This window comes from Pelecanus crispus, chromosome 8 (assembly GCF_030463565.1).
Source record: "Pelecanus crispus isolate bPelCri1 chromosome 8, bPelCri1.pri, whole genome shotgun sequence".
Taxonomy (NCBI): domain Eukaryota; kingdom Metazoa; phylum Chordata; class Aves; order Pelecaniformes; family Pelecanidae; genus Pelecanus; species Pelecanus crispus.
In genome coordinates this window covers 30,221,903-30,247,135 of record NC_134650.1, presented here as the reverse complement: position 1 = coordinate 30,247,135, position 25,233 = coordinate 30,221,903, and the positions used below count along the sequence as shown (strand labels likewise).

At 35.7% G+C, this 25,233-nt stretch overlaps 1 protein-coding gene across 1 annotated transcript in view; it reads left to right on the top strand.

Moving 5' to 3' along the window:
• The window catches only part of FTO (FTO alpha-ketoglutarate dependent dioxygenase), a 261,777-nt gene that overhangs the window by 118,095 nt on the left and 118,449 nt on the right, over window positions 1-25,233 (top strand). Inside the window, exon 8 of the mRNA XM_075715717.1 lies at window positions 463-587. Within this exon, the coding sequence (XP_075571832.1) occupies window positions 463-587 (125 nt within the window). The remainder of the gene's footprint in view (window positions 1-462; window positions 588-25,233) is intronic.

Genomic DNA, 25,233 nt, shown 5'->3' with positions numbered 1-25,233 from the left:
ATGATAAAGAAAACATGGATACATCATCAGAAATTGCTTCCAGAAGATACAACACAAACAGGTATTTTCTACTTTAGCTTTACCAAGGATCAGAGGGGAGGGGGAAATCCCCCAAACAAATGCTATATTGAGGGAAACATATCTGATATGATTTGATAGAAGAAAATATTTAGAAAAGAAAAGAATTTTCTTGAGAAAATGAGAGCTAGAATACACAATGTCTTGTGTTATTTAAAGCAATGAGATTTTAAGGTTTACCTTATATGCCATGTACATTGATTGAATACCAGATATATGGTGGCCATTTCTAACCATCATTTACTGTATTGATTTGTCAGCAGTGGAACTGTAATAAGAAAAGATATCGATTTACTGTCCTTATTTGCTTATGGGCTTTTTATTAATTTTACACATTGTTTCCTATTTCTAGATTATAATTTCTATGTGTTTTTTCCCTTTAAGACCAGCCTGGTCCTCTCTGAAGTTGGAAAAGGGGAACAAATTGAGGAACAAAGGAATGAAACCATCAGCTGCTTCTTGCTAGTTCTTACTGAGCGACAAAGGCTGCGTAAAGAGTGGACAGCAAGGTGAGAAATTCGAGAAAAATAGTAAGATAATAAAATTAGAAACAAATATATCAAATATACTCCTATAAAGCCACTTGTGGTGGGGCAAGTTGACATTTAAAAAGAAAGAGTTAAAAATTTTTACTGTTCAAATAATATTTTTCCTTGAATGGAATAGTCAGTGTTCCTGATTCTGATTTCAGTTACTTTGAGGGGTAGAATGCTCCTGTATTGTGCATATATAGTGCAATCTATTGATAATAGCTTGACAGGCAGCATACATATTTGACGATTGGTATCACCTTAAGCACCCTAAGGTTTTCCTTGTATTGCTAACAGTATGAGCAATACTCCTTGCTGGCATGCCATGCTAATAAATACCTTCTTGTCTGCTTTCTTCATGATCCTCACGTTTTCTCATGGTGTCCTACTGGTGTTAGCCAGGTTGTGTTGGGTGAGATTGGCATAAATGTACGTATTGCTAGAGTTCACATCATGTGACTGTTTTATTACAATGGAGTTTTTAAGTTGAATGTATTACCTTGGTAATAAATCAGATGATGTTGTTAGCAATTTTAAAAAGTTGTTAGTTCTTATTTGAAAAAGTTTATGTTACTAGAATGTAGTCAGATGAATGCATTTCAGAAACTACAGATACTTTATACTTCTAGTTCTTTCAGAAATATGTGAATTCAAAAAAGAGAATTTTCACCACAGGCTACCTTGTGTCCTTCTCTTTAGCTGCTAAATGAGTTGATGTCACCTTTTTTCACATCTATTTCTAAAAGCTGTAGACTTATACTCTTTAGTAATCTCTTATTTTTTTCTTATTTATGATATGTACATAAAATATCCAACATCTATGAAGTTTTTTCTACCAAACGTACAGCTTTCCTTTAAAACCAGGAGATGTCCTGTGCTTACAATTAAATACAGTTTTTAGTAAAAAGTATTTTTTAATGAGATTTTGTTTATCAAAATTAGCACTCAATTGACATCATTTTTTTACCTGCACTAGATGTTCCCGTTAAGGGTGTTCTCCTGTGTTTTGTTAATGTATAACTTTGGAAAGTTCCTGAAAATTCTGTGAGATTGACTTTAAAAAATTTAATTGTAGGTAGTGTATCTGACACTTGAGTGGCTTTGCTGTTCCCAGTAATTACAGTGAGTGCACTTGAAACATTCTAGAAACTTTAGATAAAAATTAAACATTATTACATAGTAGCAATTATTGTTACAAGTTAGAGGCTGTGTTTTATAAGTCTGTGTTCTTATGGGTAGGGAGTATTTATTTGTATACTAATCAGTTAAGAACTCAGAGTGAAAAAGAGCTTAGTAAGGTGGATCTGCAGTACTGTTTGTATGATTATATGGGGTTTATTTCTTGCTTTTTGAGGAATTTAAGGGATTTCGGGGGGGGGGGGGGGTTGGCCTTCCATCACCATGCTTACTAAAAAATGCAAACAGTTTGGCTGCATTGGAAACAGAGGAAAATGCTTAAGGCTTTTCTGTGGGGGACATGCATCTTTGTTGTGAACCAGAATAGAAAGCTTCCTAGAGATAGGAAAACGCTAAATTATTCTAATGAGCGGAATATCTTTTTAGTGTTCATTTAGTTTAACGATTTCCTAATATATGAAGTCATTAGGAATCATGGCAATCAGGACTCATTTAAAAGTAGTGGTTACAGTGTTTCTGGCCTCTGCTCACAATGTAATCAGAGGCTGGAGCCAGTGTTGCAGTTGTAGACATAGTCTAGTCTCTGACACAGAAACACTAAAGTTCTTGGGTGGGGGTGGGAGTGGGGAAAGGCACAAGCAGACAAAGTGCAGGCCTCCTTAAAACTAAACACCTGAAAGAAAAATTCAAGGGCATTGTGCCTTGAAAGTTCTGAAAGGAAGTGTCCTTTGAGTATTAAATATCCATAATCCTTTTTCTTTCCATTTGATGTTTCCCATTCCAGTGCCCTATCTGAGAGTCTCATCCATATGATCTGCATAAACAGACTGTTACCATACACCTCACTTTGCTTCATCAAAGCTTCAGCTAGATGTCTGGAATGAAGCACTGGCTGTGGTAGCCATCAAGCATACGGTGGTGAAAGTTATAAAACGTCCGCCGTGGTACTAGCAGGGCTGCCCATGTTTTAGAGATCAGCCTATTGTGTACTTTGGAATTACATGAGAAAAATGTGCTTGGACAGGAAATAATTAGCACTTGTCAAAGGGCAGGCAATAGGTTACAGTATTTTACTTTCAACAGGCTATCAGGGGATCAGCTAGATTAGATAATAGAATTTTTTTTCCTCTGGAAGTTAAATACAGATGACTCTAATTACCTTATATTGTGCATTAGAGAGCACATTATGAACAGTACAACTTCAAGAAATTTAGGTCAATGAAGGGAGGACAGCTGGCAAAAACTTTACTTTGTACTTGGTCTTTGTAGAGTTATGTATGCATTCTGTTTTTTCATGAGTTTTATTTGTGTCATTGGCACCTTAAAAAAAATAAATGCTGGGAACTGTTAATACAAACTGATTCAATTTTTAGAAATTTAGCCTTTCTCAGAGAAAGGCATCTGAACTGTTTTGATATGTGTACGTATCTACTAGATTAAAGCATGTCCTTGCCTTAGTTGCTTTAAGTTGTACCAGTGTTTCTGCATATTAACCAACTGAAATTAGTCTTTAAGTTTTATTTCAGCTCCATAGTCCAAAACACATGGTAGTGCACTTGGTGTTATGGCTCACTGTTTCATATACTTACGACTCAAAGATGTCATCGGTATCTTAAGTATCTGAGCAGGTCTTCTAGGGATTCAAGTTGTTCTATGTTGAGTGGTAGTGATCCAAAATACTTCAGGTAGGACTCAATGAATGTCCTCTAAGTGTTAACAGAAATGGTCCAGAGTTTCCAAAGCCCCAGATTTGTTTATACTGCATGATAGTGCCTGATGGACAGGTTGTTATAGCTGTTAAAGAGCTGCTCTAGCCCTTTGAACTGACCCCTTCTTGACCTCTGCTTATAGAAGGTCACTGTTCAGCTTATAAAGTAAGGGGAACCTTAGATTCTACTGTAACAAATAGAGGGTAAAGGGAACAGCTGTGAATTTTGGACTAACCATACAAACCTGTGTAGGCTTTTTAGGGTCACTGTATGATAATGAAAATTGTTACCAAATTATATGGAAATTTAACAGCAATAGTGGGAAAGAGAGGGTGGAGTCTAGTGCATTGGGTTTGATAAATGAAGTGTGAAGTTACCCATCTGGCTCTAGACAGCCCTCTTTTTCTCTATGAAAGGGAAACATTTAAAAATAACCATGGTACATCTAGAATCAATGACCCATACAGAGAGCTGGAATAGATCAAGATTTAATGGTGGCTGTGGAAGAAATTATCATTTGAAAAGTGAGACAAAGGATGAAAAAGTACAGTTCAATATCTGCACCTGATTCATTTTCAAAAAAGGCCTTAATATTTTTAGCCCGTTGATGATGCTATTGACATTTTTTATTTTACTTTTTAACTGGAACCAGAAAAGTTGTTATATCATAAAGAAACAGTTTTGGGGGGGAAAAAAAAACCAACCAGCTTGAATTTCAAGAGAGAATGTTGCACTTCTCCTGATCAGTAAATGCCCAAGAGAACTGGACAGTATAGTTCAATAAAAACTGTATCTCTTATTCCTCCCAATAGAACTTGTAATTTGTATCATGTTATAATAATACTGTCTTTAAGGCTTGCATAACATACTCCACTTAATTGCTAGTACGTTTTTTGCAATATTTTTCATATAGATGCATTTACTACCAAACTAATTTGTCATCAAGAAATCGACAATAGATTAATTTAAAGGATAATGTTTAACTACATTGAAATTATTAACTGCTAGGAAAAAACATTTAGTTAAATCATTAGCAAAATAAGTCTTTTTCATGCAAAAAATTTTATTAGTCCAAAATGGTTTTATTGTGACACAGGCTCTGTCCATTTTGCTATTTCCCTGAGTGAAATTGCACCATTTCCCTTAGGGGACATTCAGTGAGGTAATGGAAAATGTAAAGTTTTGGAGAAAGACATAATGAAGTGAAAAGTTTGATAGAAAAAATAAAATTATTTGTGAGGGTTGTATTTTCCTAGTTGTGCTTAGTCAAATTCTGAAATCTTAAGAGTTCTTTCTAAGCCATCATGTAATGACAAATTGACATAGTTGAAAACAGAATAAACATTCAATAAATAATTTGGACCAAAGTAAACACAAAATTCTTCTGGCTCATGAGATAAACAGCAGAAAAGTGTTAATTGGTTATATCTTCATAAGAATCAATAGCTTAAAACCTTGGCTCGTTGAAATAACACAATGAAAAAAATCTATTTTATGAGGTCATTGTACAACCCATAATATTTTGTAGATCCGATCACTGTGTATTTTTAGAATTGTTATATTCTTCCATCTTTGCACAACACTTCAAAAAAGAACCTCTTACTCACGGCAAATTGTGTAAGTTTCAGGTTTCAAGTCAAACTTGAGCTATAATTCCTTAGCGGTTTTTCAACTTTGTCAAACTCCTCCTTAGATCTCACAATTTTGACATAACAATGTGAAGGTATGTATTTTTTTTTGCTAGCTACAATGAATGCTTATCATACTACTGAGATAGTCTTACCTCTCAGCAGTGAAATCTGGATTATTATGTGGATATTTATATAGGAATTTAAATTATAAGTACATAATATGACAATTGAGTCTTAATCTGTGATAACACTGTTAGGTTCTATAATGAGAAGAACAATGAAGAACATGGGATGGGAATCCTAAAACAGTATGCATGTTAAATGAGCTACAAACAGGAAAAGTTTTATATATTTTATTTTCTGTTTTGAAGAACAAGTTAATTTTTTTTTTTTTTAATGCCTTACATCTTCATACCTTGGAATTTTAGATGATAGCTAAGAAGGTAATTGAGATAGATTTTACTCTTTTTAGCTCCAGTAGGAGAAAGTGGTGTTGACGTAAAGAAGGAACGTATTTCCTTCTGTAATAGAAGAAAAGTCCATGGGTTAAGAAGTTAGCATGGGCTTTGGGAAAAATGGAGCAGTTTTTTTCCTTCTGTCACAGACTTTGTGTATTTTTCAGGAACTCACTAAATGCTAGTTTTTAAATGTAATGTGGTAATACTGGTTGAAAAGACTCATTGACAAATACTGAAATTTTTTACACTCTCACAGGCCTGCCAAGATGATAAATATATGAAATATTGTGAACTCTTCAGAAAATACTGCAATGGGAGCTACACTAGTTCCAAAGATTTAACAGATAAATTGCAGAGGTCCGACAGAAAGTAGGGGGGAAGTATTTGAGTTGTTTAAAACTTTTGTGTTGTTTTGTGTAACATTAGTGACAGATTTTCCCACCTACCCCCCATGTTGAGGAACCCAGTGTCCATGTTTCTGAAATGAGTAAGGATCTCAGTACACACAACTGTGTGATCTCCAGTGGGTTTTTTGTAACAGTTGTCCTCTCTGGACAATATGTGTGTCAGCTGGAATAGATACTCAGTAAGTTAGCAACAAGCATAGATGAAAATTTTGATTCATCCTTTTGGAAATCACAGGGAAAAAAAAAAAGATGGTTATGTTTGGATTCTTTGATATTCGTATTTTGTGTGTGTCGTGTGTATGTAAGAAGAAAATTAAACTGTTCAGCACCCAGTATGTAACCTAAAACAGTTTTTCAGGAAGTAAATGTACGTTGTGACTTACATGGTAATGCTGAATACTGTGTGTTAATCAGGAAGATGCTTCAAGGCAGACTGAAAACCAACCTTGCAGCTTTTAAATGAATGGAGAAAACACTGCAACTTCAATGAAGTTGTCAGGTCTCCTGATGTAGTTATGCTTAGACATCAGCTGCCTTGATTGACCTTTGACTTTTCTCCAGTTGCTTATTACCAGACTTCTTTTGCTTCTTGTGACCCTTCCTGTTTTCCGCCTCTGTCTTTCACCTGTGTTTCTTGTATTGAGGAGTCTTTGAAGCAGTCAAGCTTGGGATCAATAGGTACAAGTACTCTACAGAACAATGGAAATACTGCTTGATTAAATGCTGCTGTTTAACCACTGCTATTATTTCCTTTGAAACTGGCTTGACCTTTTACCCTTGAAAAGACTTTATGTTTACAAGCTGTGGCTACTTACAGAAAATGCTGCCTATTACCTTGTGATGTCACTATATGCACAGCAAATATGGTGTAAAAAATGTTACTTGGTGTACGTACTTAAAACAAATGATATTATAAGGCAGTCTGTAAAAGTCTCAGAACTTCAGCTATGTGTGTAGCTTTTGTGTATGTCAGGCTCTTTCATTAGGCACTTTGTAGGGATTGTTTACTCTGAGGGTTTACTTTATCATTTTAGTTTAGTTTTAATGCTCCACTTCTGAAAACCAAAGAGATGCATCATCCCATACCCAAATAACTACTAAATCAAAATCATTCGACGTTTTCTTTTTTGATTTCATGCTTTTCTTCTTGTTATGTTAGATGGATTTTTCAAAACATGATTCAGTAATGCTTCTAAAACTGACAAATGACACAAATTTAGTCCTTATTTATAGTGCAATTAAAATTTCCGAAAGTGATAAAGAGTTTTCCCACTCTGTCAGTGTATTTGAAGATTTTCTTTATTTTATTTTGTTTTAATTTTTTTTAGCTGAATTTGTTAGAGGTTTGACTTTATTTCACCTGGACAGGCTTTTAAGGTCAGCATGGGTGACATTTCCTTATGTATGTAAGCTTTCATGATTGCTGTACAAGAAAGATAGTTAATGTTGTTTTTCCAGTGGTTTGACAATGATTTGCTCGCTACCACTGGGAGATCTGAATGCTGGAAATGGAGATTATTGTGTTTCCAGGCTGCGGTATACTGGAGATTGAATAGATCACAGAGGTGACAAATTTATAATCTGTGGAGACAAAGTGTTAGCCACATCATCGGACAGTTGAACCACAAAGTAGCATTAGCATCAGCTGTCATCATTCCTGTAAGAGAGAATGGTGTCTGCCAGAGGCAGAGGAAAAGGAGAAAAGCCGGGAGAACTCAGTGTCGTGTACAGTGCTCTGTAGCTGCCCACATTAGCTAAAGACCTGGTGTTATAAACTAGGGATAAAGTGTGACGTGTCCAGATAATGAAAAATTATGATTGATTTATTTTGCTTTATCCGCTGAGGTTTCTTTCTTCTTCAATATCAATCCATACTTTCCTTTGCATTCAGCAAAATGTGCTAATGTCATGGTATGTAAAATGTCCATAAAACTACTCACAAACTTAGGATGAACTAAAACTCTGTCTAAACGCAGACATTTAAAATTAAATGAGTCTAAAGATAGAATTCTCTCTTCTGTAAAATAATAGAAGCCTTATCAAAACAGGACTATTTTTGTTAGTACCGTTATTGTCACAGCTTGATCTGTCATAAAGGTGAATTAAATAAATTTAATTTGGAGGATCTGTGCTTAAAAACTCTGTGTATATTGCCAATATGCAAAAAATGGAGGGTAGCATAAAGGGTTTACCTAGCCAAATGGTGTGCTTTCCATCTCATAGCATGAGGCATGAGCAGATGCTTACATAAGTTCATGCCTTAAGTCTTAAATGCTGTCAGCCTTATGTTATTAAAGTTTTTCCACATATATAGAACTTGATGGCTCCAGGGGTTGGTAATGAAATACAAAGCCTTTTGTTTTCAGGTCAACAGTTCAAATATGGTTCAGGTAGATAGTGCCAAAGATTATTCCCATTGGGTATCTGTGTTTGATGGCCTATGTAAAATGCATTGGTTCTCCGGTCCAAGTAGGCCAGGTGTATATATCACATAAAGCAAGTGTTACAGCTGACACTAATTGGTACCCTTGCTAGCATTTGTGGAGCAGCCAAAAATTAAATGGATGTAGGAACTGAGCAAGACGCTGTCAATGTTCTAAGCAGTCTAGACCACGTTTGTGAGGTAGTGATAAGCCAATGAATATCATGGCTGTCTGTGGGCAAAAAGAAGAATGTCAGTCTGTTGCATTGCTATACAGTTTGCTTGCACTAAAAGTTATGGTAACTCACACAGATACTCCTATGCTGGTGAGAGAACCATGGTAAATTACTGGATGATGTCAACAGCATTGGACGAGCAGGAAGTGCAGTCCATTGGGAGGTCAAAGAATGGGTTGGAGATGTACCAACTAATCAGAGAAACTAACATGAAATGGAGAATAGAATTAGATTTACTTGTTTATTTCACTACTAACAAGATCTTTTGGGCATCTTGACAGTTTAATTTGGCTATATTATTTGTGCTGTTTATTTTGTCTGAATTATCAATTCTTAATGTATCGTTGCTGTGGAATTATTAAATTATAAACTAAGGTGATGTTCAAAATAGCTAAAAAAGGAAGCTGGCATTTCTTATGCTTAAGATGTTCTGTAAAAACAGAGAACTTGGGAGCCTGTTACATAACATGCATTATTTTCATATTCTTATTTTGGTAAATGACAGCAGCCCAAAATGGAAGCAGTGCTTAAAGCATATGTAGTAGTAGCAGAAGAAAATCCTACTCTAACTTACTTGAGTTACCCAACTGAGAACACTTCTGGTGGCATGCAACATCCCAACGTACTGGTAATTCACAAGAGACTATCTAGCCTGGGTTGGTGGTGGAGCACGTAGGACTCATGGGTGAGAAGTATGTTAAAGTAACATCAGTGGATATTGGTGATATAATTAGAGATTGAGAGAAATAATTGAAACAGAAAGGTATCTTGAGATGTATCAAAAAGATTTAACCGAGAAACAGGTTCTCAAAATTCAGGGTTTGTGGGAGAAGCTAAGAAAAGGCTATCAAGTATTAAAGTAAAAGCAGTAATACAAGGAGAAAAGAGTATTCTGTTGGAAAAGGAGAGTTCTGAGAATTGTAAGAGCTACTAATAAGGGCGTGTTCCGTTCTTCCTACAAGGGTAAGCTGAATGGATCTGTCAGTTATGCCTGTGGATGTGCTGGAGTCAGTTTTAGCTCCAAATTATGCTGGAGGGCATTTTTTTGTACAAGCTTAGACAATAGTCTTAAAATTTTTGCCAGTTGTTTTTGAGCAAGTCGACACTTTCTCATTTTTATTTTCTCATATTTAGTAATGTCAATGTTTGGTCTTTCTGAGTTCTGAAAAATATTCTTATCAGAATTATTTCTGATCAGCTAGTAAAGGCGGATTTGAACAAGCGCTCAGGAGGTGTGAGGTAATGTATCCACTCCAGCATAGACGACTTGCAAGCTGTACAGCATGTTTACTGTAAGGCATGGAAAGTCTAATTATTTTATATTAGGCCATCCTGAAAGCATTTTAGGTATTTGACCTTCTTTTTATATTTGGAGATATGGATAATCCCAAAATCCAGATGTCTGTGTTAGGAATTGAGGGGGAGGTTGGGGGAGGGGAAAGGAAGGGAGGAAAGGGATTTGAGAGGGAAGAGGGTGCAATGTTGGAGAAGGTTTTTAACTGTTTTGCTTGCCTGTAGGTGACACTGTTGCATCATTTATCTGTACATTTTCGCATATCTTGTCCAGGGACAAAAAAAAAAAAAGCTTCATTAAAATAATTTGAGAGAGATTTAAATAAATACATTGCACTAATGATTCCTTAAGCCTTGGCTAGAGAGTAGAGTCTTAGATACAGGTAGATGAATTGCATGTTCTCCTTCCCAAAGATGGCAGCAGTTTATAATATTATTTCTGATTAACTAGCTCACTAGCATTGCATCTTCAGTTCAGTATTCCCTTGACAGACAAGATGCTAAAAGGATTGCTCTTCATGTTTCTAAAGACTAATGTAATAAACTGAGATGATAATACACTGATGGAAAAAAAAAATCTTAATTTGCTGCTAAGTTATGGCAATATAAAGTTAAAATGTTTTTCTTTGCTCAAGTCATTTAAATTAATAATGTGTGCCATTAAGTGAAATCTCAGAGAGGATTTTTTCTTCTTTGCTATTAAGTATGCTGGCTACAGAGAAAATGAAATATTCTATGAGGCTTGAGCAATCATCTATCTCTAAGCTACAGTGTGCCTGCTGCCAGATGTTCAGGTGCTGGTGCTGCTGCTTTGACATGTATATCTCTTCCAGGCAAAAAAACCAATATATACATCAGTCCAGGTGCAAGGTGGCCTTGCCAGCAAACCTGCCTCCTCCTAGCTGTGACACTCATCCACTCCCTGTCAGAATGTGTACGTTAGAAGGGGATTGTAATTAACCCCTGGAAAGCATAGTTTTCACTAAAGTGATGTGCACAGTAATGATATTGTTAGCTTCCTTAATTTCCAGTCTCACCATCAATTATGCCATGTGTTTCATCCAGTTGGTGCTACCTTCCCAGTGTTAATTATAACCTACAAGACTGTTACAGTTAATTTTATGGCAAGCATATTGTCTCTTCAAGGCTCCACAGCAGCTCATAAATTATCTTGAAGGTAAAATGTAACTTGGGGAACTAGTTATGAAAATTCCATCCATCTCGCTTAGGAGGTGCAGCTGCTACTGTCAGCTGCCTCGCTGCTGCATTGTGAAGGAATTATGGTGGGTCAGGTTTAAGAGGCTAGGCCCAGGCTGTCACGGAGGAGAAAGGCTGTCCTGGCCCTGTCAGACAAGTACCTTCTGCCAATCCCTTGTGGTTTCGCTTTGCAGGCAGTAAAAGGCAGGCAGTGCAGGTGGATAGTCCCCAAGCTGTCTCTATTCATTACTTTACAGAAACTTGTTTTAGGTAGGCAGGTACGGAGACCTTTTCACTGTTGTCATAATGCTAGGCATCATCTGCAAAGTGCAAGATAGATAACTCTATAAATAACTCGCTGTTCTGTTGGGCTGGGGTAGTGGAGAAAAGATGATTAGTGCCGTAGACGCACATGAAATAGCTCGCTGGTTTGTAAAATGACTGTTGGTTTAATTGTAGCACTAGCTTGGTTTGGAAGAGCACATCTGTTCGCTTTTATTTCGTATACACAATACGAGGAGGTGCAATTTCACTGCTAAGTAATTTGTGTTGGAGTTTCACATTAAGGAAATTAGCATGGGTTTATATTGGAATTATTTATGACATCTGTGTGTGTGTGTCCTGTTTTTTTGCTGAAGGAATTGCCATCACTTGTTTTTTTTTAAAAAAAGAGGAGGGAAGGGGGGAAAGAAAAAGCAAGCAACCCACTACTCGGAACAAGGAGCTCAGTATTCAGTGCTATTTATATTTTTGTAGTATACTTGTGGTATTGCTATAATGCCTTATTCTGCTCTTTATAGTAAAAATACGAGACTACCGTAAAAATATAATGCCTTATTCTGCTATCTCTTCCTTTAATATTTTGTATTTCGATAGTTTGAAATGCTGTCAAGCTTTGGGTGTTCCTTTAAGAATGAAACCTAGGTACAAATCAAATTTCCTGAGAGTCTTTCCCCCAGCCTCCCCCACTATTTTACCTTTTGAAAGGACTTCCTTGTTTACAGTGTTGTTTCCTAACCTCATTTACAGCTGGGAAGGCATGTGAGAAGGAACACTGAAAGCTGATACTTAACGCATTTCCATAGGTAACCACTGTGCAGATGTGAATGTACAGACCCATTGTGAATGAGTAAGTGTTGTGAATTCAATTGAGGAGAAAATGAACAAACACAATAATGAAAACCAGCAAGGATAATGCATCTAAATATATATTGTTCATTTGTTTTGATGGTCTTCATTCAGTTTTAATTATTTTTGATCATTCATTATACAGGGAAGTAATTTTTTTCAAAATAATGCTGACCTTGTAAATTGGACCTTTTATATGTTTACAAAGAGGGGGAAAAAGGCTGATTAGAGAGTGCAAATTAGTACACTTCTAGTGTATGTTCATTATTGCTTTTCCCTTGGAATTTACAGTAAATGGGCCTTGTGATATCTTCTAGAGGTCCATTCTTTTCCCAGAGTCAACAACACACATTTCAGTGTATTCAGAGAAGAAACTCCTAAGTTTCAACTGACCAGAATTCTGTATTTTTATTTGTTTAGTTTATTCAGAAGGAGCAAAGTGAGGTGTAAAAACAGGATTGCCTCAAGAGCAGACCCAGAGGCATTGCTTCTCAGTAGAGTTCCTTCTTGGCTTCATCCTTTCCTTGTCTCTCACAGAAGATATAGAGGAAAAATTGTAACTTGCTAGCATATGCCATTTCAGAGAATCATAGAATCGTTTAGGTTGGAAAAGACCTTTAAGATCATCCAGTCCAACCATTAATGCGGGGTTGCTTCACCTGGCCATCTACATTGTTATCTCCTACACTGTAGGATGTCAATTACTATACAAAGATTATCCATCAGTATTGCCAAAGCAATTCCTCCGTTGTGGGGTACAACTTTGTATGATTCTGCATCATAACTGGGAGGTATCTGCAGTTGCTGTAGTATAGTTCTCACTAAATTTTTGAATGAATTTGTGCAGGTAGAGAAGGTCGAGGACAGGGAAGAAGTCTGAGAATTTTAATGTGCCATACTGGTTTCTAAAGGGATAAGATGACTGCTGAGTATCCAAAAATGTAACAAATTGTTTTGCTTAAAATCATGTGGAAGTATCTGGATTATCATTGTCATCATCATCTCTTCTCAGATTGATTTTACACCATTGCAATATTGCTGAGGTCAAGAGAGTTACTCTTGATTTAAGCCAGTGTAACTGAGAAGAGGATTGGGGCACAGGTCCTGGTAAATATCCTTCACATTATCTTATGATGGAATCTCAGACTTTTATTGTGATGCTGCTGCAGAAAGACGCATCCGACTGGAAGTCTTTACGGTTTCTAATTTGGCACGTAAAATGGTCATTACCAAAGTAATTCTCTTTTAAATATAGGAAATCTTTTTTGTGCAATTGAATAAGAAAACCTTTTTCAGAATAAAGTGCCTTTGTTTCTTGGCTCTTGGTCAGCTTCAGTAGGAAATTGGAAAGCAATTGAACTACATAATATTGCAAACTTGTTTTTAGGAAGAAGGATTAAAGTAGCTGTAAAATAACAGGAGAGAGGACAGCTTAAGAGTTGGTTCCAGACCACTCAGTTGTCACAGGCAGACACATTTTAAAAAATTTTGCTGTTTCTTGCTTAGCATGACTCAAAATGTTATTATATATCCTCAACCCAAAAAGAAAATGAATTTTCAAAATAGTCTCACTATTAGATAGCCCTTAGATTCCAAAAAACATTTGGAAAACAGTTTTGTGGGGTTTTTTTATGGCTTTAGAGTCTTATTTATGACACACAGAATTTAGACTTTTTTGTTGTAAAAGAAGTAATTTAAAAGAACACAAATTAAATATGTTTGCCAATTAAGTGCACTATCAGCCAGATGAATTTCTAAGAAGAAAAATAATTTTGTAGCTGAAGTATATGTAAATACCAAAGGGATTTAAATCAGTGATAGTTTGTGCAGATCAGTGTTGAACCTTGTGCTTCAAAATGTATAAAGAAAAGAAATCATAATTTTTAATATTGTTGTAATAGGAAAAAATATTTTTCAAGTTTTCTGCTTGTTAATAGTTAATTATAAGTTCCAGTAACATGGGAAGACCTCTGTGCATGTTGAATCTTGTGAAATCAATGGAGCACTGCATGCAGTTGACCATTTGCTCATTCAGTTCACCCATGAAAGCAAGGTATCAATACTGCTTATCTGTTTCATTGTACTCTAACATAGTATGTTTTGAAGTGAAATAATTTCTTTCTTTTATTTCACAATATTCCCATACCTTGCTCTTTTGTTACTCTGAGATGGACAATCACTGTTCTTCACTTCCATTTTAGGGCCTTCTGATTTATTTGCTGCTGATGTGCAAGATAGCCATTTTATAATTTGCCTTGGGTGAGAAGTTTAAAACTTTCTGAGTAGGATTGCTAGACTACCAAAATATTATGCAAATTTAATTGTGTAATTAAAGTTACATGGTATAAGAAGAAAAGCTTGATAGGTATTTAGTTCCTGGCTCAACAGAAGCATTAAACAAGATAATTTCAAAAATTTATTTAGTCTCTTTGAAGGAATATAGCTTGCAACAAAGTAAATAGAATCACTTAACGTGTTTCAATTTTCATGTGTTCTAAGCAAGCTACTTTAAGTATATGTCTGACTTCTAGTGTGAATTTAGGTCCTCTTATCATTAGTCCTTCAGTTTAACTATGCACACAGAAGTACTTTGTTGAAAAGACATCTGCTTGGTTTCATAGATTTGGACTATATTTAGGGATTTCTCTCCACGATGTCCTTCTGTAAAAGGAAATCCTCTTGGTCTCTCTTCAGAGTGTTTTAAAACAAACGAACAAACCAAAATAAACAAATCCCCCAAAACAAACCCCAGAAAACCCCTTCAACTTTATAAAGTATGTACATTTGTGAAATACATAACTTTTCTTTTTTCTCACTAGAACCTGTAAGTGTATGTGTTAGGATGCTAACATAGTTGCTGATCTTGAGAAGTGCTGACTGACTTTTCTGCACACTCTTAATTGCTAAGTGATATGGAAAATACTAATGCTTCAACTTTTACTAATTTTTATTTTTATCCTACAAAAGAAACTGTAAGAAAACAACATGCTGTCAAATATCAGAAGAAAAAAGGTTTCATTTTTATGTTTAAGTGTAGAACTTTTTAAAATGTATCAGTTATTATGAGGTGCAATTGATGATGAATACAGAAAAATAATTTTGTTTTGCCTGCTCATTTTTTTTGCTCAAAGCCTGACCTTTATTTAAGCATATTATTTTTCTGTGTCACACAAAAAAAACTCCTACAAGATTTATTGGCGTTTGTGTGGAAAAAATGAAAGGATTTTCATGTTTTGTAAGAAACTTAATACACTCTCACAGATGGCCCAGCTCAGGTGTGATTTTAATTATGAGATAAAACAAAGCCCAACACAGTAGGAAGTAGTCTTAATAAACGGCCTGAAGCTTTTGTCTTCATGTGTCAAAAAGCCTTTTTATTGCGTGATGAAAATTTTTTTTTTTTTACTAGCTGTTTCTAAAAATGCTTGAAAAAAATACAAGGGCTTCCAAAGTTCAAGTGAATTATCTTGGTCAAGTAAAAAAATAGGATTTATTTTTTTTCCCCCATTTCATTTTTTCTTCCCAATAAGTTTAGATTTCTGTTGGCAAATGATAGAAAAAATGCATTAATAATAATTAAACCTGCAAGGACACAAATGCTTTATTTACAAATAAAACCATTTTCTAATTAGATGTTGTCCTTGTTTGCTGGCATATTGTGTTGCTTAGTAGTAACAAAAACTGAGGGTTTGTTAAGCCTGGCTTAAGCTTCGTCAGAAACTTTATATATATATAAAACTAATAATAATTTAAACCCTGCTATGGTATTCAGCCTTCATTATTAAAACACAAATAGTGTGATCCTGTTGTTAAATATTACTAATATATTACAATAACATTGTACTGTCTTTCCCTTAGTGGGGAATTATGAGGACCTCATGTTAGGACCTCAGTGTCCTGACATAGTTAATTATCCATAGATAATGGTTTTCAGCAGTAGCAGTTCTGAACATCACAACCTCACTGTTAAGGGCTTAATAAATATTTGCAGACTCAGGTGCAGAGCACCTATGTACTTCTCTACAGAAATAAACAGCTGTGGTTTCTTTCCTGTGCTATACATCACATACAATGTCTCATTTATTGTGGCAAACCTAATGGTGCAAATGGCAAGCTTTATGTCCTATGTTACACTGTGGTAATACGTTTGTTGCAGATATGCAGAATTATCTGTCATGAGTCGTCAGTCTTTTCTAATACAAAAATATCTTAGAAAGCTGAAACTTCTGGGGTTCATTACTTGAATGCTGTGTATATTGATAAAATTATTTAAAACTTCATTTTAGAGTGTATAACCACTATCACTGCCCATGCTGGAAGGAGGAAAACTAAAACCAGATGGTTCACAACTGAATTCTGTATCCAGGAGCTTACTTTTAGGGGACAGTTATTTGTAATAATTATTTCAACTATAGGACAGTGAAGAGCAGGAACATAATGAGCTTTTGTAAGTAATACAGGTTAGGGTTTTTTTTTTTTTTTTTTCTGTGTGGTTGAATACATCTCATGGGAGGAAGTACCCATAAACTTCAGGTAGCTGTGCATCACCTTAAACTGTGGCTTGTAATATTGGGTGATTCTTATATAACATCCCACCTTCAGTTGCTGTTGGACAATGGAGGAAATGGTAGGTTTATGGACGTGGAACGGAGCCACATTCGGAGTGAGGCACTCTAGCAGTGGTATAACTTCTATGGTCTTTGATGATTAGTAGTCAGTAAGCCTCTCTGTCTAACCAGAGAGGGCTGACAGTTCTGTATACTTAAGGACAGAGCTCCTAACAGGAGCTCAGACTTGCGATGTTTGAAGGAAGTGAACAGTGGTAGGGACAGTGATAGTGTTATTAACAGTTCATCTCAAGTCTGTTAATATTTCATATTTTCCTCAGAGCATTAGCTCTTTAAGGACCTGTGTTTATGTGTCTCAGCTTTCGTTTATTACAGAGCTGCTAAGAAAGGCTTGATAACCTTCCTTATAAAGGCATATAAATATGTGCTTTATGTATGTATTTATAAACACACACATACATGCTTATGGCTTTTGGAACCTGACTGACAGCTTTTGTAGGCTTAGGATTGTCAGCTGCAGAAACACGATGGAAAAGCTCCAGCAATTAATAATGGGGTTTTTATTAGTAAGTTTGTGAACTAGCAATATTGTGTGTTACAGTACTGTGTTTTCAGTCTAGAAATCTCTTTTTCCTCATGTAAAAACTATGTGTGCTAATGGTATTTTAAAATGTCAGGAGATGTGGCCTCTCTTCTGCACTGGCTCCTATAATCTTGTTCAAACTTTTGAATGCATTTAGTTTTAGATGTGGACCTGCATTGTACACTGATGTAGTTGCTCATATTTGTTTATTCTGAATGTTAATAGATCCCTAAATATTGGGGGAGGGGAGGGCGGAAATTCCATCTTAACTGGAAAAGAAAAATGTTACATCATTATTACATCACCGTGTGTAATAGTACATAAATAGTATACCTTAATTTAGAAAATAGACTGTATCTCATCTATTTGTATTGTATTTCAGAAAACAAAATTGTAATTTCTAACTATTGTATGAAATAGCTATAGAAAGTATTTTGATTGGCTGACATGACACAACAGTAGTAATACTTGAAATGTTACTCAAATTGTTTTAGTATTCAGTCCAAGGAAAAAAAGTTAACTTCTTCAGATTTTTCCCATAGATTTCAATGCTTTCAGCAAAGGCCTCAAGGGGAAGTTTGGTGGTTTTTGTTTGGATTCTCACCACCACCACCACCCCCCCCCGCCCCAGAAATTTTCCATTTCTGGTTCCCCCCTTGCCCTGCCGTCCATGCATCCTTGGTCCTAATCCTTTTCCATTTTTTTATTTTAAGGGTTATATTGTATTAACTCATCTCTCTTCTAGCCATATTCATCATGTATTATGAGAAGGTGTAATAGGAATAGTAATATATAATAAATTAATAATGGTGTATTTTAAGCTCTTGGTCATGTGCTGATTTGGAAGAATAGTGTCTGGTCCATATTCTGTAGAATTTATAGTCCAGTTTAGGCAGGAAAATGATCCTTGTCTATCTTGTCTGTGTGCATCATCCACTGTGATTCTCAGTTTATGTAATGCCAAATGCTCTATCAATATTTATCTTTTCTAAGATAAATCAGTTATTGATGAGTAAGGGTAGCAGTCATAGTTGCCTTGATGAGTGGGTGCCTTGACTTGCATGGATTGCCGTGAAGCATGCATCCTCAGCACTGATTGACCTGGTTTCTGAGACCCTTCTAACTGGTTCTGGTTGTCAAATACAAATTTTATTATACTCACTATCCGGCAAACTGTGTAGTGACTGTAGGAAGCTTTGTATATCAGTGTTAATATTACCGTGAGCATTACATTTCAATTAAAGTTATGATTATGATGTTGCTTATTCAGATACTGGTTATGGCTTTGGTACAAACCTTGAGGAAGGAGTTTTCTTTCTGATGTGCATCCTATGAGCAATAGATGATGTCTTTCTACTTGTTAATCCGATTCTACTGATTGCCTCAAAGTGAAACAAAAGCTGTCAATACTGGTTTGTTTTACTCCCACAGATGCTGCATTCTTCCACGCTGGATGTGAGTAGTGCTGACGGCTAACACGTCACTAACATGGCCTGGCTATCCGGCCAAGAAGTCATTAATGTCAGATAAAAAACCAAAGTAAACAAAGGGGGCTGTTTTTAAGTGGTGATAGACTGTCAGTCCAAAGTGTTATGTCTCCCCATCAAACAGAAGACACGATGGCAGAGCTTGCTTCCCTTAATTTTTAATGATACAAACCTAATATTTACTTGCAAAACACACACATGTATCTAGGATTAAAACTCAACATTAGATAAGTTTAACTGCAGTTATATACCTTTTTAATTGAGTGCACTTTAAAGTTCTGCTGGTAACCATTCTATTGGTAACCTACGCCCCTTTGCCATTAACAAAATGTAACTGATCCTGATCTGTTTTGGGGTTTGGGTTTTTTTTTTTTTTTGGCAGGGAGGGGGAGTGGGGGTAGGGTAATCTTCAATATAATCAAGGCAAGAATCTTTTGACTCATGAAAGTAAATGTTTTTGATCCTTTGTTGTCAGATACCACAATTTTCTCTACAGCAGACTTAGATGAAACAGAAAACTGATACACTGAGCCACTGGAATTGCAGTCTTGTAATTTAGAAATATCCATTTTATCCCTTATAATTTCTTCACTAAGATTCTTCAGTCTGAATCTGATATAGGTAGGAGCCAAGACAAACAGTAACCATTTATAGTCATTCAGACCAGTTTGGATTTCACTAGAATGTAAAGCCAAGGAGTTCTTGGCTTTGTTTCATGTGTCTTACAAGGATAGAAAGTGCATTTAAATTGTCGTAGCTGCATGTTTCTGTAACATCTGCAAGCTCTTATTTTCAACATTATAAAGATGTGAAAATACTTGTGCAGTAAACTCTCTCAATTTACCAGCTGAAGGGCTTGATGGAAAGTCCTTTAACTTTCTAGAAATAGTATATACAAAAAGCCATCTCCAGTCCTTCAAGCGGGAGCTAGAATGCAATGATGCCAGCAATGCCATGCGTGTGCTTATATAAAGGAAAGGGCAGGTGCACAGCTGTTCTGTGTGGGGCACTGCCCTTAGAGTGCTGACATGTATTAAGAGTTTTGATCCTTCAAAATGCTTCTGAATGCACAGCTAACTTGCTGTGGTTTTCCAGAGCAAGTGCTGCAGCAGATAGTGTATGCAGGACCAAGCCATAAAATTGCTTTTGTAATTTACTTGTGTACTTGTTCTAGAGATGCTTGCCAAATAGCTACAATAGCTTACAGCGAGTGTTCCAGTTGCGTAGCACAAAAACACGGGAAATATATTTATTTTGTTGCAGGCGTCTTAGTCATAGAATTATAAAAACTGTCAAAATATGCTCTTCCCCTCATTTTAGTATGTTATTTCCCTACCACCCAACATGCATGTGCACGCATACCTGATTTCCTGGTGTGTATACTGAATTGATATATAATGAGTCCTTCTAGTAAGCAGAGTTTGCCAAAATATCATTTAGAATTTGTCTTGTCTTGCCTTGTCTTCCTGCATTATAAATAACTTCAGATGCAGAGCAATGGTTTAATTGCTCCGTACCTCCAGAAAGTTCTTTTTAGTATAGCTTAGACTGTTTGTTCTACCTTGTATAACACTTTGAAATTCCTGGATGAAATTGCTATGTAATATGCATAACAACAAAAAAGAGAGAAGCTTCATCGTTGCAAAATCCATGCTGAGAAAGCAGTACGGCAAAAACATTGTAGTTCTGAGTTCTTTACAGTTGAAAGTTGTGAAAGAGTTTTAAATTGTGCTGAATACCTTTGAAATACATATACGTGATCTACTGAAAAATGCCGTGACAAACCATGTGTGGAGAGCATGTCCCCCATCAGACTGTATATATGAGGACGGGACCCTTTTTGAGTGTGATTAGTTTTGAATCAAAATAGATGATGTAACAATCAGTAACATCTAGTTTAAATGCAGGTCACAAAAATACACATTGCATATTTTTCTGTCAAAGACTGTAGTAATTATTTCTTTGTGCAGATTATTTTCTAGTTTTCTCTCTTCTGCTTCTCATAAAGAAAATGTTTGCTATGAATTTCAACTCCCAGTCGCTGAATGGAGTTCAAAGACCAAAATACTACTGACTTTCAGTACTTTAAAGATCCACAGCAGTCCTTTATCCATAAAAATGACATAGGGCATGGAAGTATTTGCCTCAGTGGAAAGATACCTTGTGTGGAGAAAATTGTAAACCAGATATCCCATGAAAAAGCTTAAAAATACATAATTTTTTGAGAAGGCCATTAATACCAGTTATTAAAGCAGCCGGCCTAAAATGCACATTTCTAGAGTCAAGATGAAGGTGAGATCTGAATTTGTAGTACATCAAAACCTGAAGTTTTCACAACATCATGGCCTAATGACTCTTAGCTTTTTAAAATGTTCATTGGCATGCTTGCTCCGTTCCCATATTTAAAGGTAATATTACCTATAAAATTATATTTTGAGTTAGAATTTAGTTCTTTGTTCTATTTAAGGTTACCTCTGAGAAAAACAGCTAATCAATAAATAAATAATGTAATGGACTAGAGCAAATAACTGCGTTCTGGATAACTAAATTTGGAAATGGTTTCACAAAAATCTCTCCAAATGCAAAAAAAAAAAAAAAAGTTTTGAAAGAATATAGATATTGTCTTGTTAGCCAAGAGCACTCTAATTCTATATAGAAGTAATCAAATGGATTATAAACTAAAGAATTAATAAAGAACCTTTTAGTTACTGTACACGTTTCACTCTGGGGTTAGATAACCTTAAGATGACCTTTCCACATCTGGGGTCAAATGCTAGCAAAAGTTGTCTTATTCTTAGACTTCATCTGGGCTGGCATTTCTGACAGACGTGTAAACAGATGCAAGCATTGTTGCTAATGACAGGTGATTATAAGTGGCATGGGTGCCAAGGTAATTAAACCGTGCCTTGACAGGAACATTTGGTGAAATGGTATTTCAGCATTAGAAAAATTGTTGCAACACATTTTTCCCTGCTAGGCTATAGACCTGAATATCATTCATTTTGACTCTTTGGCCATGGTACTCCAAAATCTGCTCAAGATATAGTGTAAGAATCCAGCATGGAGGGATCGGAGATGTATTAGCTTACTTTATGACAAGATAATGGTTATTGTGCCAGATTTATTAATGGCCAAATTATTGTGCTGTTCTTTGTCATATATTTCTTATTGGGGAACTTAACAGCTTTTATTGCTGCAAATTGTAGTTTCTAAATCTATTTAAAATTTTTTTGTGTGTGTGAATATACTTCATAATGAAATACAGATTATTCTCAAAGTGAAAAAAATGGTTGCTTTAGAAATAATGTACTTTAATATTAGAACTTTTATGAATTTCAGGCAATATATTCTCAGATCTTCACAGAGCAATTTTATAGTTCAAGATGACTTTGCTGTTCAAATTTCTTTTGCTGATAGTGAATAATGCTAAAGTTCCTTATTGATCTTGTAATTCCTACCAACACCGTATTTAAAATTAAACACTCGCATATTGCATGAGAGCTGTGGAAAAATTTGGTTTAATCCTATAAATTAATCACAGTTGATTTTGTAAAATGTGAGATATCTAGTTTAAGGATATTTTTCCATTATTCTGTGTGAAATTCATTATAATCCTAGGATGGAAGCTAACTGTTCACACTATTGATGTTCCTTTGGTATTTGCCTCAGCCTTGAAGCTATGACCATTTAATATAATAATCTCAGCTAAAATTCTGGACTTCCACCAAATTTGGGAGGACAACTTAATCCTGTTTATTTTTCATGCAGGGCACTCAGAATGGAAAGAAATTATGTCTCTCTGCTGGTTGGACATGACTAAAGCAGTACAAGAAACTGCTACAAGTAGTAGATTGTAGCTAATGCGGTCTTAATATTTGGACTGAGTGCCTAGCAAAGGGTCTAGGGAGTCTGGTAACTTTTAGTTTAAAGCTGGTTCTTAAAAATGAAGTTTTAAATACGATGAAATCAATTATCAGTTACTTGAAGAGATTCAGTTAAATGACTTGTTAGATACTTTGCTTCCACATTCTTATGAAAAGAAGGTAAAATTGAGTTAAAGCCATTAAGATCACAATGAAATTTTCAATGTCTTTTGTTGCTTCCCTGCCCCCCCACCTCCCAGTCCAAGTCTCTCAGCTTTCCATTCACTGTTTCTCCTAATGAATGTGCTAATAGAATGTTAATCTGCAGTTAATACGTTTGTAGAATTTTAAGTCCCTGGACTGAGACAGATCCTGGCAAAAATTTGTATGGTCCGAGGAAGCTGGCTTGAATATATCTGATGAAGTCAGGTATGGTGGTGGTAAGTGTCAAACACAGCAGAGGTGACCCTAATAAAAAGTGTAGTAATGCCTCTATGAAAAAAAAAAAGTTAGGGGATCATTTGTAAGGATTATAAAGCTGCAAAGTAGGAGGATAACTGTGTCATTTTTGCATTTAGAATTTCTATGTACAGGAGCATTTCAGAGGTTTTAAAAAAGCTAAGGTGTTCCCTTGTCTTCAGCAAACCAGAGGGTATGCAAATTATGCTTCGTGTTACTGTTTACAACTTATAAGTAAAGAAACCGTAGAAGAAAGAAAAGGATTTGGATGTCCTATAGTTAAGGGAGGTGTAATATTTGTAAAGCCTATCAGAAATAAAATCAGTATCATATTTAGGTCCAGTATTGGGGGGGCAGGTGTTTATACACATAGTACAGTATATAACTTTTTCTAAGGGTTTTAATGCTATGTGCAAGTAACCTTGGAGATGCCAGTTTGTTTTATTTCTGATGTTGCCTGCTAGTCCCTGAAGCAGATAAACTATGGATTTTTTTTTTTTTTTTGATCTTCCATTTGCTAGACTTTCGTTATATTGTGGTTACAGTCACAATGTCAGCACATAAAATGTTAAACATCACTGGTCTGAAAGAAGCTTCCATTGTCTTCTACTTCTGGTGCCTGGGGATTCTTTCTAGTCTTGCAGTGGTGGTTCTGTCAGTGTAATATGGCATGAAGCATTTCTCAGTAATGACAGACATTGAATATGAGTGACAGGAACTCTGACCGAGTGAAATGGGTTCAATTACCAGAGATGTAGGGTTACCTGAGATAAAACCAAATGGTCCAATTGTGCTCGTTTTTGACCCTTTGACTCCCAACTACCCAGCAGCAAAGACAAATGGCTGATTAACCATCCCCTAACCCTCCTTTTATGTGATAAACTTGTTTGGATTTCCTTGTCTGAATAAAAATCTAAGTGTGGCATGTTTCTAAAAGGAAATATGATAGGAAAACAATGGGTACTGGTGCTAGTCATTCTCTTACCGACACAAAACAGAAAGCTGTCATTCTATCTTGGAATGTATCTAGGACATAGTGTCCAGAAATCAATACAAGATAAATGATTGCTCTCTTAACCTCACCTTTCTTCTGCTGCAGCGGTTATGTTGCTCCTGTTCACCTGTAGCCAAACTGACGCCAGAATAAATGAGAGAACCTGCCATGAAAAGTATCTTCTTGGGTTTTTTTTTTTTTTTTTGTGTTGGAGGGTTTTTGTTGGGGCGGGGGGGGGGGCAGGGGTTGCTAGTCAGTATTGAGTGCCGTTTTACACTTGTTCTAGTCCAGTGCCTACAGCTCCCAGATAGAGTTATAGCAAGCTCCCTAATTAAACTGTCGCTGTCTGCCCTCACTTGACTGCCTTTACAAAGTCATTTAACTAACAGACATTCCTGACTATTAAAGCTAGGAGCAGCATGTCTCCGGTACTGGAGATAAAATGAATGAAATTTGTTAATCTTCGCTGACACTTGATCCTAGATGTTGAACTAATGCTGTTGCACCTGAACTTTTTCTTTATTGTAATTACTTCTCATGTTATTATTTCATATAATAAATTGGAGGGAAATTTCAACAGGTATTAAATTATTCAAGGTGATTTATGGATGCTGAGTGAATATGACATTCATCTTGTGCATTCTTCAAAAGCACGTTTCAGTGGATGTTCAGAGCTGGATTCAAGGATTGCACTAATAGAATACTATAGTAAGAGGATGTATTTCCTTCATCTGAAAGGAATGCCATTTTTAAGTCTATACCCTTTACTAACGTAGGTAAATTTTGCCTTTGTGATTTTATCCACTCTTAATTTAAACAAATACTTTTAATGAAATTTAATACATTTTCAAGTAGCCCATCAACAGAACTGCATGCCATTGGTAAAATTAAGAGGGCTCAAATTAGAGTAGAATTCAGTTCTGTTTGAAGGAACAAACATTTTAAAAAAGATTTGTAGTTTATTTTCCATCTGCTCTATTTGTTCTGTGTTGTTTTTCTGTGATTCATAGAGCTTAAGGCCAGAAGGGACCGTTAGATCATCTACTTTGACCT